This window comes from Eucalyptus grandis, chromosome 8 (assembly GCF_016545825.1).
Source record: "Eucalyptus grandis isolate ANBG69807.140 chromosome 8, ASM1654582v1, whole genome shotgun sequence".
Classification (NCBI taxonomy): domain Eukaryota; kingdom Viridiplantae; phylum Streptophyta; class Magnoliopsida; order Myrtales; family Myrtaceae; genus Eucalyptus; species Eucalyptus grandis.
In genome coordinates, this window is record NC_052619.1 from 6,243,492 (window position 1) to 6,258,998 (window position 15,507).

Here is a 15,507-nt window from a genome sequence, read left to right on the forward strand (position 1 = left end):
TTGAACCGAAGATTCCACTCTCCAGAAAAAATGCTGAATAGAAGAAGGTTCTCTAAGACTCGAATTGCCCTAACCCATCAAGCACTGCGCAGCAACATCCACACAAAAAGCCAACAAGCCCTGCAGGCCGACCGCCGGGACCGGTCTTTCCATGTGCTTTCTTGGGAAATTCCTGGCCGGGGCCCCACCCCCACCCGCAATGCCAGCCCCTCCTCCTCCTCCTCCTCCTCCTCCTCCATTTGTCCAATTCCCGAAGGGGGCAGAGGCCATCAATCATTGTCGTGCGCAGGGACTTTGATATTTTTTTCGTGCGCGCATATGTAGTCAGATCCTTTTCACTCGGTTCCCAACCGCTGTGCAAATTCAAAGCTTTTCAACACCACGTGCGGCCATTTTACACCGTCGCAAGCAAGTTGAGGCGCTCGCCGAAACCACAGGCCGCTTTCCCCCCTTCCCCACCCTCCACGCACCTTGTCACAACATGACATGGATCGAGTATTTGAATCGAATACAAAACTCAATTACGATAATAACGTATGACGTGTAAGCACAATCTTATGTTTATACCACTCTTCCGACCTCTGACTCCACCATCCACAGAATCAGAGTGGGTATTTCATGAATTCGAGATTCATGAGGGTAAGCACATGATTTAGGTGGCCTATGCAAATAATTGTGCTTTGGTTTTGATAATCGCTTAATGCAAGCATGATTGTAGATTCACGGCACCGTGCGACCTTTTCCCAATAAAGAATACATACCATACAAAAAGCCAGAGTGGTTAAACGCTTCGAGCACTCAAACGCCATCCTCAAGACCATACCTTGGCCGCCCGCTCCAAAGCTTGTGAATTGTCAATGGACCCAACATGTACTTCTAGATTGACAACAAAATCACACGTCTTCAACAACCGCGAGTACATTTCTAAGCTTGATTTCTCGAAACGTTTTCAGCCCGAGAATGCAAATTCATTAGTTTTCTTGATGCCCCTCTTGACAATTTGAAGACTTTGACCAGCAGCAGTTGCCCCCGAAAAGAGCGAAGAAAATTCAATGTCAAATCTGAGCTGGAAGGATCATTACTTGTGGAGAACACTGCCCGCTGGAGTTGGGCCATGATGGGTGCTGCATCTTTCGTCCCCTTCCTTCCTCCGCAAGAACGAGGACCGAATGAAACTCGTGGGTCAAATTGTCAATTGCGTGATCTCGTGGGAAAACTAAAACGGAGGAGAGAGAGAGAGATTCATTCATCCGGACGAACCCAATTTCCAAGAAAATCGACAGGGGTCGGATCCTCGGATTCTTGTGGGTCAAGAAAGAGTGGAACCTCCATCGAGGAAAGATACCACTTTAGCTAAAGATTACAGGTAGTAATAGTATGCCAGAAATTTGGCCAAAAGGAAATGGTGAAAAGAGAGGAGCAATCAATCAATCACTTCTTGGGGTCATGTGGCTTGATTAAAATAGACAAAGATGCCATTGAGGAGTCCACCAAAGAGAAGCAAGCGACCCACGAGACCGGTCAAAATTGTCCAACCCGTGGAAACTGTTCAAAATGCCTGCGCGTGCTTGTAGCCTTGTAGACGGCCACTCGTTAGTTGTTACATCCTCTTCTACCTCTGTACATACGCCGGTCATGGAGAGCTTTCCCATCTAATTATTCACACCTATAAAAAGGGGCAATAAAGACAAACGTCTCACAGCAGAGAGGCGTTGTCTCCAGCTTCAGCCACCTTTATTTTCTTTGAGGGGGGGACTCTTCAGGTTTGTGCTTCCTTGTTTATTTAACACTTTGGGAGATGATGTGAGATCAAAGTAAGCGGCATCTCATGATGGGTTTTGTTACTCTGTGGGAGCTTAGGAGCTTGGAGGGTTTGACGATTGGAGCTTGACAATTCTCGCCCCTCAATCTTCTGATTGGTGTTTGGGCTGTCTTCTGTGTGAAGTCTATGCTTTTGGGGTGAAGGAGAAGGAGGAAACTTTGGGAATCCTGGGAGACTGGATTTAGTTCAGATTTTGGGAGATTGAGGAGAGTGAGTTCAGGAAGTTGTTTCTTTTTTTCCCTCATGAAGATAGGTTTTTGCTGGGTGGGCATGTAAGGATTTTATGGAATTATGGTCCCCTATCTAGACAGTGCTTCAAGAATTCCTGGGTTGTAAAGCACATGAAGCGAAGATTGGCTTTCCTTTTATATTGGGTCTCAATCTTTTTGTAGTTCTGTGAATTGGGTTTTTCAAGGCATCTAATTGATTCGCAGTTATGGCGAGAAACTGAACTCGGTGTTTTCAAAGTCTTGGAGTTTGCTGCCGGTGAAACTTTTGTGTAGTTTCTATAAAGCCTCAAATTCAGGGAGTGTGGCTATTAAGCTTTCAGCTGCTTCCTTCTCTTCTCTCTGTACTTGAAGTTGAATCTCTGTGCCATTTGAAGATTTCTGATGCCGTAAAATGGTCATGAATAGTTGAATTACCTGATAGGGGAAATTAAAGCCCTAATTATACTCTTGGTTGTTGGGTTCATTGATATTTCTTAGTTTGGGTTGTCTGCTCGAGATCTTGGAATGTTAGATGCCTTTGTATTTATCTATTGAAGATAGAGGCTTTGATATATGTACTAATCGACAATGGCAATAGCTGCAACAATACTCCTGCTGCTCCTACAGCTGCTGAGGATATCTGCCACTGATTTTCACTTGAAGTCGAAGGTTTGTGGTGCTGATCGACTGGCATATTCAAGTTATTCTGGTAGTGAATTCTTTTACATTAATGAAGAGATAGTAGACAAAAATCAGTTCTGCAATGCTCTCAAATATCACTCTGAGGATGGTTGCGACCTTAAGGATTACCCTGGACCTAATTGCTCTGGGATTAATCTTTCTCTAGGTATGGATTTAATATTTGGGATGTGCTCTTCAGTGGTTGAGACTTTTTGAACTGTTTTATGTGCAATGATTATCTAGGCTCATTCTTACCAGATTCTCATCTTTTCTTCCTTTTATGATTTCTGGGGGGGGGTCAGTTCGAAGGCATTTTCTTGAAGGAAGAAAGTTTTTGCAGACGGAAGTTAGTGTGGACAAAGTTGATGGACAGAGCCATGAGAAAGAAGAGAAGAAAAGTCAAAACTTTCTTTCAACCCATAAAAGCGTCAGCTTGGTAATACCTGGAGTTTTAGCTCTATCTTGCGTTTTAGTCTGTCCCTGCATCCAGAGAAAAAGAAAAGAAGCTGCTCACACTGTCCTTCCAAAGGATCTGAATTCAGGTACGTCCTTAGATCTTGTTGGAATACCACTGAAAAATTCTTCATATAGAAATTCTTATGCTCGTCTCTGACTAGAATGAGTGTTCAATCTGATAGCTAAATCAAATTCTTCAATGGGCTGGTTAGTGATAAAAAGTCTTTGTTTGTTCCAGTAAATTCTACTCCCCTATCGGAAGAGAGTTCTGCTCCTGAAAAGGTTTCTTTACCTGAAAAGATTCCAGGGAGTCCACTTCGGGTGCCGCCTAGTCCATCCAGATTTTCCATGTCCCCAAAACTTAGTAGACTTAAATCATTGCATCTCAGTTTAAGTCAAATCTTGAAAGCTACTCGCAATTTCTCTCCCTCGATGCAAATAGGAGAAGGGGGATTTGGAACTGTGTATAAGGCACAATTAGAAGGTGGGCAGTTTGTTGCCATAAAACGAGCAAAGAAGGTGAGTTGCATTGCTGATTTCCTCTTTATAATTGATTCTGCTGGTGCCAATTTTTTGATGAACCACTTTTGCTGATATTACCAGAAGAGTCCAGAAGGTTATATGTTTAATTCCAGAGAACATAGTTTCCTGCAACTTGCAGGTTTATGTGTTAATTATCTCATTACATGATTCATCATACATTTTCCAAAAGAGTCCAGAAGGTTTAAGAATGTTTAATTCCACAGAACATAGTTCCCTGCAACACTCTGGTGTATACTTCGAAGAATTTTATTATCTCATTACATGATGCATGCATTTTCCAAAAGATAATTGCACAAAATGGTTGACGATTCATCGCTATTCGTGGAAATGGGCTTGTTGTCTGTGCATGCTAGGATCATGTCTCTTTCATTAGCTATACTAGACAACTAAATTCCCATTTTCTAATTTTTTGTCAGAGTAGGATTGGCTGTTTGATATTTTCGGTCTGGTTCTCCTTCATTATAATATATTGTGTTTTCTTGACAAGGTCAAGTCAACATTACATTATTCAATCTGCATTTTCGGTTTAAATTGCAGCTAAAATGTGACTCAACTTTAGAGTGGGAAACTAGGTTATACCCACTTCCCATGTAATGTCACGTATGAATTGGGTTTTGGATGATGGGCATGAGAGCAATCTCTGGACATTTTCAATTGCAAATCTTCTGTGCAGGAATACTTTGAGAGTTTGCGAACTGAATTTAGCAGTGAAGTTCAGCTTCTTTCAAAAATCGATCATCGGAGTCTGGTGAAGCTACTTGGTTATATCGAGAAAGGAAATGAGCGTCTTATTATTACAGAGTATGTGCCAAACGGTACTCTTAGAGAACATTTGGATGGTGAGATTACTAACTGTGAAAACCATCTCTTTTCTCTGGGCAGAACAACATTGCAGGCATCTCACTTGACTTTATTGTAGGTCAACATGGGAGAATCCTTGATTTTAATCAAAGGCTTGAAGTTGCAATTGATGTTGCTCATGGCCTGACTTATCTGCACTTATACTCAGGTGAAGAAACTTCCCCTTCTTGCACACGTTTGCTGAAATCCTCATCAGCAAATTTACTCCAAATTTTTCATGAAGCATGTTGAATCAATCATCATGCTATGAGCAAAAACCTGTTTGAACCGTGTACTGATGCATCATCCTGAAAGCTTCGCAGCATGTTAAAAACTTCTTAAACCCACATTTAACAGCCTTCCTTTTCCTTGTTTTTTTTATTGTGCTTTGCAGAGAAGCAAATCATCCACCGGGATGTGAAGTCATCCAACATTCTTTTGACTGAAAGCATGAGGGCTAAGGTGGCGGATTTTGGATTCGCAAGGCTAGGTGCAGGCGACACCGATAAAACTCACGTCTCCACCAAAGTGAAAGGCACAGTGGGTTATCTTGACCCAGAGTACATGAGAACCTATCAGCTCACCCCCAAAAGTGATGTGTACTCTTTCGGGATCCTGCTCATAGAGATCCTAACTGGACGTCGACCTGTCGATGCAAAGAAGCCAGTTGATGAACGGGTGACACTTAGATGGGTAAGCTAAAACTCACTCCTGTAGGTGGAAAATAAATTCGCTCTCATTAAGATTCAGTCCATAGCTAATGCATTACTATGTGTACAGGCTTTCAGGAAGTTCAACGAAGGAAATGTCCTGGACCTCATGGACCCGAGAATGGAGGAAAGAGTGGATAGAGATATTCTGATGAGGATTTTTAGTTTGGCTTTTCAGTGTGCTGCGCCTGGACGATTGGATCGGCCTGATATGAATGTCGTGGGTGAAGAGTTGTGGGGGATAAGGGTGGATTATCTCAACAGCGTGAGGAGAGGGTAGTCAGTGTCAGTTCTCGAATTTGTGCATGCAGCAGAATGCGTTGAGATAAATCGATCATTTGTCTAGACACATGGAATGGTTATGCTTGTCTCTCTAGTTTGTTATCCCAAGAAAGCTTCATTTGGAGTTTAAGACTCATGATAAATTCATTTCTTCCTTAGCCTTGGGTTTCACAGCTCTCTCTTTCTCTCTCTCTCTCTCTCTCCCCGTACATCATATGCAAATGTCTGTATGGTGGTATGTAAGTTTAGGGATATTGTTCTATTGAAGTGTTCTGGCAGGATCTGTCATTACCAAAATACAGTCACAGTTTTAGCAGTCTCATCAATTTCTTGTTTGCTCTACTTGATCTGCACAATAACCGGATTGGTCTTTCCGTCTCTTTTAATGTCGCCAATCAGTTGTTATTTGTGAAGATTTATAGTGAAACTTCGGGTAGAAGGCATCGGCCCTTCATTTATGGGAAGACTTAGGATTATAGCTCTTGGCACTGAGAGTTCTCTATCTGTTTCTATCTCTACTTGGTGTCATACAAAGCATGAGTCTTCCTAATCACTCTGCTTCACCGGCATGCTCCAACATGCGCTATGTTCTTAAATGCTGTCTGCTCATCGAGACATCTGAGAGCTCCCTCTATTTTACGATTATGCTCGCGAAAGTACAAGGTTAAAACCGCACTCAAGTGAAAATGCCAGGCCTCATCTTTGGGCAACTAATGTGATGACTTGGCCAGATAACGAGAAGCATAACAACTGAACTTATAAGTACAGACCCTTCATCACCTTTCAAGCAGCAGTTTTTCTGGCATCTCAACGAAGAGGGATATACAAATTTCGTTATGGCGATACGCAGTGAAACACTTTGCTCGGATATATTGAATATGGCAGGAGGACTCTGAGCCAATTTTCATCCGCTGGTAGCTGAGTTGCGTAAGCTGCGTGATTGGGCCCCGATTCGTAATTTTCTATCTTCAAATGCAAGATTGTCGTACTAATGTGGATTTAGCCAACGAGGAAGCGTCAATCTCCATCCTTTCCATCTGCTCCTTGTCAATGCCGGGTGCGAGCTTAATATGTCTTCTGGCATGAAATCGTGTCTCGTCAATATCCCCACCACAGGCGATCTCTGAAACACAACCTTAGATGAGTTCATGGATGATATATGAGCAGCAACAAACGGGCTCCGTGGACACAGAATTCGACATTCAGAGAGAGGTTTGGAGAAGGAAATGATAGAGGGTATTGTTCAGAGAAATTATTAACAATGCAGAAATTATAGTCGAAGAGCATTCCACCAAACTAGTCCACGAAAAGGGAACAGAAAAATTGTTCCGAACGAAAAGAACATCTGGATCAGAAGCTAGATAATCTAACTCAAGAGGTCAATAATGAAAACATCATCAACCAAGCTTCGAACTATGCAGTTGCATCATTATATTTGAGCGAAAAGAGAGTTTTAAAGACTGTCCTAGTATAATGAGTGCTTAGATGACTGTTAACATATAAAGAACTTACCTCATAGATCTTTGGAATCACTAGCAGGTGTCTCAAACCAACTTGACGGAGAAGTATGAGAGCTTTTGCTAATGACATCGTTTCCACAACTGTATAAGGCGAAGTGTTAGTGAATGGATGCAAATCCAAGAACATGTTCTCCTCTTTGGTAACATCTATGTCCTCTATTTTGTCAGCATTTCCCGATCCCTTCTTTGCAAAATCAACTACTGAGAACTGCTCGGAGACATCAATGCCTGTTGGCTCTGTAGAGGAGAGGAAGGCCTTCTTCTTTAGTAGTTCTATGAGATGCGCTCGCAGTATCAGACCGTACAGAACGGGGGATTCTGAAAGGGGAGACTCATCAATCACCGGGAACCCATTATGTGTTGTGGTTCTGAGCACTTGGACAACATTTCCAACCTTTTCAATGCCATGAAATAGCTGAAGTGGGCCTTTCACCACATCGCTGACAGTTAGTTGTCTCATGAACGGTTCAGCATGAGCTTCAAGATACGGGAACCCTTTTGCCTTCATGATAAGGTCGTAGATGTTGTTATTAAAGGCATCTGCTACCGTTTTCGAAGCTAGAAGAACCAGCATCATCAGTGGTAACATTAACAGGTTATTCGTCAACTCCAGGAGGATTACGCATGCTGAAACCGTTGCTCTCATTGTTCCACCAAGAAAGGAAGCAGCACCAAGCACGGCGAAAATACCATGATTAAGAGTCGAGTGAGAACCCACTAGCATTGCAATAAGACGTCCATAAGATGCGCCCGTCACAATCACTGGCACATAGAGGCCAGTGGGAGACACGATGCCGTAGCTAATTATGCTGAGGAAAAAGCAGGTGCCAAAAAAGATGAGTATAGACGAATACTGGAATTCGTTATCGGTGCCTTTGCTAAAAAGATTTTTGATTGCATCGTCATTTGTGTTAAAGATGAGGCTGGCAAGATCGTTGTAGTGCCCAGGAGGACATTGAAACTTCTTATAGTTCCCAGCCTGTCCGACAGTAGGACAGACCACCTCAGCATCGGCTGGACACGGTAGACAAGATGAAAGCCACGGTAATCCGAATAAGAGACAGGATGTGAAGATGGAAATGAAGCAAGCAAGTAAAATCTTGTACCCACTACATTTCCTGGAAAGAGAAATCGTAAGAACATACAGTGAGTGCTTCGACATTACTGTCTCCAGTGATTTCCTTAACAGGTGAAAAGCATCATTTCAAGGATCTTACCCGGTGATGGAATTGTAGACTTGGACAACCCTATCCAGCAAGAAATTATACAAGCTGCCGAATAAGCCTCCTAGAACACCAAGGAGGAGAACTGGGGGGACATCCCATAGGTCATACGAGACATTCGTCGAACTGACATCGAACATTATTAACCCACCTTTACCAAATGGCCCACATTTTCCACTGTCACAGAAGTCAATCAGCCCTACTAGTATTATCGCTACTATAGCCGTCGTAAAGAAGGCCCTCCACAGAAGGGCACTTCTCCACCTGCAAAGAAGATTTCACATTCCTGGTTAATACCAACGACCCACACATACTCAGTTTCTCCAGTAAACTCAAATTATTAGACATTAAAGTAACATTGACACTATCCATGTTTATATGATAGATTCCTTAGTCAATCATCAGGTAACTTGCTTATTAAATCTCTAAAGCACAATCTTAAGGAGGCATACTCAAGTACAGAGAGATGGATTAACATACCAAGATACCATCTCTTCAAGGGCAAACAGCAACCCACCAATCGGGGCACGAAAAGCAGCGGCAATTCCTGCAGCTGATCCACATGTGACAAGATCTCTTCTGTCCCTGTCGTTTTTGAAAAACCGCAACCACGACCAAGTCAAGCCATATTTCTTCGACCCGCCTTGACCAAGCAGTGAAGCAACACACGCGCCAATATGCACCATAGGTCCAGCCTTTCCCACAAGAAGAGATGAGGACACAGCAGAGATGCTTCCAATTATCTGTCGGTTAGGACCAACAGGTGATGAGACCATTGTCTACTTACAAAAAGAACAATTGTGCTTTGTGAAGTCATAGATGATAATTTAAAGTTCCAGATTGTCCAAAAGGAGCAAAAGTTGAGTCAAAGAACCGAAAACCGCCTTCCACTGCATGAGCCATAGCGGGCAATTTAACAACACTGAACATCAGAAAATGCAAACCCGGCAAGTTAGATGAGCTAAACATTTGATGAAATCAGTCCAAACCTTCACATTCCAACAATTTGAAGAAGGTTTATAGAAGTATCTACTCTTTAAAAGAGCTGGAAAGAAATCACCAAAAATCACAATCTGAGGTGGAGGCAGAGCCATTGCAGCAACCACAGGTTAAAATTACTCAGACTTCTTACAAAACCAGAATCTACAGCTTTACTCTGTGCTAGAACAATTATCAAGCACTGCAACTCGCATATCATGTGAATGCTTGATGCATTGCAGACTTAAAAGGAGAAGATAGGCAAAAAAGATAATCGAGTGATGGATGTGCAACTTTGCAATCTTCGACACAAAACTAAGTACCCTTCTATCACCTTAACAAACAATGTCTTCAGTGAAAAAATTCCTGGCGCATCCACGCCATTCAGATAAGCCTTTACTTCTGGTATGCCCGATCCGGCAGCTGCTGATGATACAAAAGCTGTGATGAGAGCCGCGAGCAAGGTGAGCATAAGGTTGGATACAGAAAAAACAACAAAAGCCATTACAGACCTGCAAATGATCACAGAGTTTCACCATAAGATTCTCCTCACCGCCACAGGTAGAAGAAAAAATTTCAACCCACTCAAATTACTCGGATCCGTTTCTTTCATTGGGCAGTTAGATTCTAGAAAGAAACCCAAAAAAAAAAAAAACTGAACCTTTTGACAGGATCTTTACCTCTGAGCCAACATCATATATGAAATGACCACGAACTTAATGCCTGCAACAGTTTCTACTGCGAGATTGTTGCAAAACCCAACAAGGCTAACAATCCCACCAATCAAGAAACACAGCAGCCACTTCATGAACACATACTGAAATATCTGGACTGTGCTATTAGTCCTCCAGTCTTGCTTGAAGAAATCATTCTCTGAGATCCTGCATTCAAAACCCTTTTGCCAAATTCAGCATCAACCACTTCGGTCCCCTCATTATTGTCCACTTACTTTTCTTTTGGCAAAAAGAACTAGAAAGAATGGCTACTTTTCCCCTGCTATCTTTTAAGAGAAGGGAATGGAAGCTTACTCATAATCAAGACTCTCAATGGGGCAGAGGTTGGCACCTACAACGGCTACTTGGGACGTGGACTGTGCAAGGGGTGATACTTCAGAGGAAAGTAAAGGTCGAGCCTGGGATTCAGCTTCCCCATTGGCCTCCGTAGACATTTTCTTCTTCTCTTCCGAAGAGTCCTTCTTCTGGCCTTTGATGATTGAAAGGTGTGGAAAATGCAAAAATTTCAGATGATTGTCAGTCAGAGATGACGGAAGAGGACGAAGACGGTGTTAAGTATAACGAAGAACTTAGGTAGTTGGAGAAAGGACTGGTTGTTTGACAATTTCGTTTTATTTTCCGAAAAGATGTATATTGGAGTTGTTTTTTCCATTGCAACGAGTTCTCCATGTGCAAAATATATATTTTTCACCAATTTTTGGTATCCAATGAAAACACATGCCCACTACTTATTTAATTTGCATTCAAATCATTGACTTTAAGATCATGTCCCAATAATTCACAGGGCTGAACTAAAGCAAAATGAAGCTCATAAGAGCAATTTCAAACCATTCACAAGAAGTTGAGTGGCCGGTTCATGACCTTCACATGCTTACCTTATATCATTTACAACTCGTAGACGAGTCGCTAGAGATTCAGTATCTCGTGAGATCAGTACATCTGTTAAATTATATATTGTCGAATTGATTGAATGACATCATATGAGCAGTACTGAGTCTCCACAAATTTGACGGTTTAAATTCAACGAGAGTAGATAATGATCCGGACGAGGCCCTCGAAAGCTCATGGGACCAAAGGTGGTGGGGCTACAGCTGATGAGGGCTGACCTAACGCGAGAGCTATCCATAGTAACGAAAGGTCGCGGCCGGCCGGTGCATACGGATTGAGAAGGCTGCTTGTTATGATATTCTCCCAAACATTAATTTGCTCTCTGCAAGCAGTACGCTGGTGGGGACATTGATAGGGACATGGGGCGAGGGACTTTCTTCAAGTGGCATGCATGGATGAAGCTCGGAAGCTCGGAAGCTCGGAGCCTCGGTTTTTGTTGATTTGGGCACTTTTTGTATGGAAACCAGAGAAGGGAAAGTGCCGGTACCTTCTCAAAGCTATAAGCCTAACACACTGACAAAAAACTTTAGAGGTTTCAAATGCAACATGAGTCCACACTCTTCGCCAAAAGAAAAAGGCTGTATGTGTTGTCGGCAAGAATTGTACCTTCATATACTTTTCATCAAAATTATTCAAAAAGTTTCAAATTTATTTCATTTTTGCCAACTTAGTCATAAACTTTTTAATTTTGCTAATTGAATCTTATATATTTTCACGCTTTGCTAATTGAGTTCACCCGGATAATTTTTATATGAAATCATTGACATGGACGTGATTATCTTATATGACATGGCCAATACTGATGTTGATGATTTTTAATAGTATTTTAATATATATTTTTTTATTTTATGATTTTTATTTCCTTTTTTCCTTTGCTTTTTTTTTTTTTCCTATTCTTTTTTGTGCTGGTGAGAGTCATCACTCTCTCACCCCAAAAGCTAATCCAAGAGATAAACTTGTAAACTAACTACTAGCCTTCGTCAACAATCTCTCCCTCACACATAAAGCTTGGGTTGGAGTTGCAACAACTCGTAATTTTCTCGTGTGACTATTGTTGACTTGGGCTCTAATATTAATATTGGGAGTGTACATTAGAAGTCCAACACTTCACCTAGAGGAGATTGCCAAGAGAGCTCTCAAGTCCAAGCCTGTTATCATATTTAGTTAGACTTATTTTTATTCAAAAGCTTAAGCCAATTAGTTATAACTTATAGGTCAACTAGGATATATAATAATTACTAAATACCATATCAATTTTTTTTATGTAGGACGTCTCTAACATAATTTACACACGCATCCTAAAAACCTTGCTGGCTGCAAAGGCCTTGTGCACATCAGTCGAGGGTAGCCTCACCCTTGGTCAATAGGGCTGTGAAGGCCTTAGGAAGGCCATTGTGGCCGACAATTAGATTTGGCTGGTGCCTTCGTGCCCTCGCTAGTGGTGGGTGTTGCTACAATGGCCTTAAGTGAGGGCTTTGTAGCCTCGCTGGTGAGGGCGAGGCCTTTGTGGTTGGGGAGGGTTGCCGACAAAAAAGAGAACATAGAAAAGGAAAAAAAAAAAAAAGATAAAACTTTCAACAAAATGTTAAAATATTATTAAAAATTGTCAATTTTAGCACTAATCGTGTCATGTAGGACGCTTGTCATCCATGTCAGTGGTTTTTGACAAAAATTGAATAGTTGATTAGATGGACTCAAAGTATAAAAATATTTATTATTAAATTGGCAAAAATGAAATGATTAAACTAAATTGACAAAAGTGTAATAGGTTTAAGATTTTTTGAATAATTTTCATGATCCTTTTCAAGAAGTGCTAATTGACCATTGAATAATCGTGGAGTATCTGACAGCATTCATCATAGTTTCACTTGTATCGTAACACTTGAATTTTGAAAGAGCATATTACTTTTTGTAAATTTTCGAAGGAACAAGAATTGAATTTCTGTAGTAATGTTAGAATTTGATTATTGTGGTGTCAGATTAATAAAGACATCTTCTATGGACTAATCGCTTCATTTCATTGGTTTCACAAAAAATGACAAATGATTAGATGGAAAAATAATTCGCAAATATCATCACTTGTCTCGCCTGAAGTAATTATTTTGGAAAAAATAACTTATTTGAAAATCATGATCACTCGAAATAATTAGTGCTATATTATTTGGCTTTGTTTTGTAGTATTCTAGCCTTTGTTTTGTTTCAATTTGCTTTATCATGAAAGTCTATGAATTTCTTATGTATCCTTTTGAGCCATGAATATAAATTTTTCAGATAATAAAAACAAAATAATTAGTCAGTGAAAGATATTTTTATTATCGATAGCACTTTGTCTCTAAACATTAACACTAGCCCCAACAAAAAAGAAATGTTTTAATCATTGTCATTAAAATGTCAAGAGATATGACTTTATCCCTTTAATAATATTGTTAATCACACTTCTAATGTGATTGGTGCTAGCAGGTCGAGTAATGGATTGATATGAGATTAATGAGTTATTGCCAAAAGATTTGGCGTTTCTTCCCATTTCCGCTATCATCTTGCCATTCTTGCTGTTCCATTTTTCTTCCGACATGGCTTTCATTCAAATCGGTTTGGTATCAGCTCGACAGTCCTAGAGTTTAGGATTACTCTTAGAATTTAGAGCTCTGCCAACCACGGATTGCTATGTAAAATTTATTCGGATCGTCCTATTGCGGATCTTATCCAGATCACGAACGGGGTACTCCAAGTACTGCAAGTCAGGTTCCCATGTATCCAAAACCCGCTGCTGTTGGCATGGGTGCAGTCGTCGACTTGCCGGATTTGATTCTGACTTCCGCTCGCGGTCGCTGTCCTTTTTCAAAGCAGGGAGCAATATTCATCCCCACTCAAAACCAGCTTTATTTTGCTCTGTTCCTTCGTTGCATCCAAAGAAGAAAGGTTCAATTGCTTGAAGAAATCCAATCAAGTACGGACTCAATCCAATCCAATCCAATCCAAATTATGTTTGCTAGAACTTTTGCTTTTAAGCGTTGGACCATATGGGCTTTATATTTGGTAAGTCAAGTCATGTGCCGCATTAGACCCCAAAAAAACAGTCGCGTGTTGCATGTTAATTAATTTCGAATAAAGACAAAAAGAATTACTGTTTTGTGTTTTTCGCATGAACCGCCCTTTTTCCACCATCTGTTTTTGCTAAAACACTCTTCAACACGGTATTTTAACTACATTTGTTGACTCACTTTTCCACAGTTCTATAAAGGTGTCTCCTTTTTCGTGTCGAGTCACTTTTTTTTCATTAATTTTGTTTTTTTTTTTTTTTTTCATGTCTACTTTCCCTCGTCTTCTTCCTCATTTCCGATCTCTCTCATGTGACCTCTCAGAGCAAGATAAAAATATTGAGTGAGCCAGCCCCTTCGTGTCAGTGTGGTCTCCGCCCAATCAAGAAACAACACGTGGAGCCACGTCAGTGATTCGTCCACACTGGTTTTACCGCACAAAAAATTTGATTTTCATCTTTCCTATATTCAATTAAGATGTAATTTTTGGGTTTTTGTTGTGCAATTTGATTCTCTAAATTTTATTGGGTTACTCCAACGAAAAATCCAAACGATGTTGTGACAAATTTATTATAAACTAATTTTTTTATTAAAAAAATCCCAAACCGATATATTTGTGACAAATTTACCTTATATTTATTTTTGTTAAATATGATTAATATCACAAAAAATCACAAACTTATATATCTATAACAAGTGGAATGTATAATTCCAAATTGATATACCCATCTATCGCCACATGCCAACTCAATAATTTGATGACAAAATTTAATGGAAATTAACGAATGTCAAATTTATCACATATATACAAGTTTGGATTTTTCGTGATATTAAAATAATTTTATTTTGTATAATTAGACTGTGCTTAGTCATTTGAATTTTTAAATAAGATAAGACTAGATTGGACATGATAAGAAATCCTTGGATTTTTGTAAATTCTATCCACTATTAGTGAATTGCGGATTTAAATTTGAATATATTCACATAATATCATGTACATTATTAATATAATAGCACATTCTCATAGTACGCGTGTCTACTTTATTTTTATTTATCTTGTTTATTTATCTTTCCTATTTTCTTTAATTATTTTCCTTTTTATTTCTTGTTCACCTTCCATCATTTTTTTTAATTTAATTTTAGTAAATAGTAAGCTGTACTAATATACCTAAAATACTCAAATATGTAATAAATTTAAATATGTATTTATATTTAAATATTGAATTTATATTATAAAATAGAATTAAATTCGAATATATAAATAAAAATAAGATTAAATTTTTAAAAAAACAATTTTTTTTTTTTTTCATTTTAAACTTCTTGTACTATAAATTAAATATTATTTTTTATTGAAATATAATTTTAATATAATTAATGTTATTATTGCTATTCGAAGTGACCACGAACTTAATGCCCGGAACATTTTCTGCTGCGATATTATTGCAAAGCCCACCAAATAAGAAACACAGCAGCCACTTCATTGAACACCTACTGAAATATCTGGACTGTGCTATTAGTCCTCCAGTCTTGCTTTAAAGAAATCATTCTCTGAGATCCTGCATTCAAAAACCCTTTTGCCAAAT

At 39.7% G+C, this 15,507-nt stretch overlaps 2 protein-coding genes across 4 annotated transcripts; one reads left to right on the top strand and one right to left on the bottom strand.

The window, feature by feature from the left end:
• Positions 1-1,601: 1,601 nt before the first annotated feature.
• LOC104445409 (calmodulin-binding receptor-like cytoplasmic kinase 3) lies at positions 1,602-5,865 on the top strand. 2 transcript variants are annotated; one of them, XM_010059300.3, is made up of 8 exons: positions 1,602-1,763; positions 1,861-2,878; positions 3,015-3,254; positions 3,407-3,687; positions 4,385-4,550; positions 4,631-4,720; positions 4,946-5,244; positions 5,332-5,865. In XM_010059300.3, the coding sequence occupies exons 2-8, from the start codon at positions 2,620-2,622 to the stop codon at positions 5,539-5,541; spliced, it is 1,545 nt and encodes a 514-aa protein (XP_010057602.2). In that variant the 5' UTR covers positions 1,602-1,763; positions 1,861-2,619; the 3' UTR covers positions 5,542-5,865. The 2 variants fall into 2 exon arrangements, with proteins under 2 accessions (XP_010057602.2, XP_010057601.2); XM_010059299.3 differs by having other exon boundaries at positions 1,603-2,878.
• Positions 5,866-6,497: 632 nt separating this feature from the next.
• On the bottom strand, positions 6,498-10,584 carry LOC104445408 (putative chloride channel-like protein CLC-g). 2 transcript variants are annotated; one of them, XM_010059296.3, is made up of 7 exons: positions 10,293-10,584; positions 9,945-10,145; positions 9,599-9,776; positions 8,767-9,029; positions 8,281-8,550; positions 7,056-8,181; positions 6,498-6,666 (listed from the first exon to the last, which is right to left on the bottom strand). In XM_010059296.3, the coding sequence occupies exons 1-7, from the start codon at positions 10,430-10,432 to the stop codon at positions 6,532-6,534; spliced, it is 2,313 nt and encodes a 770-aa protein (XP_010057598.2). In that variant the 5' UTR covers positions 10,433-10,584; the 3' UTR covers positions 6,498-6,531. The 2 variants fall into 2 exon arrangements, with proteins under 2 accessions (XP_010057598.2, XP_010057599.2); XM_010059297.3 differs by having other exon boundaries at positions 9,945-10,159; positions 10,293-10,430.
• Positions 10,585-15,507: the final 4,923 nt, after the last annotated feature.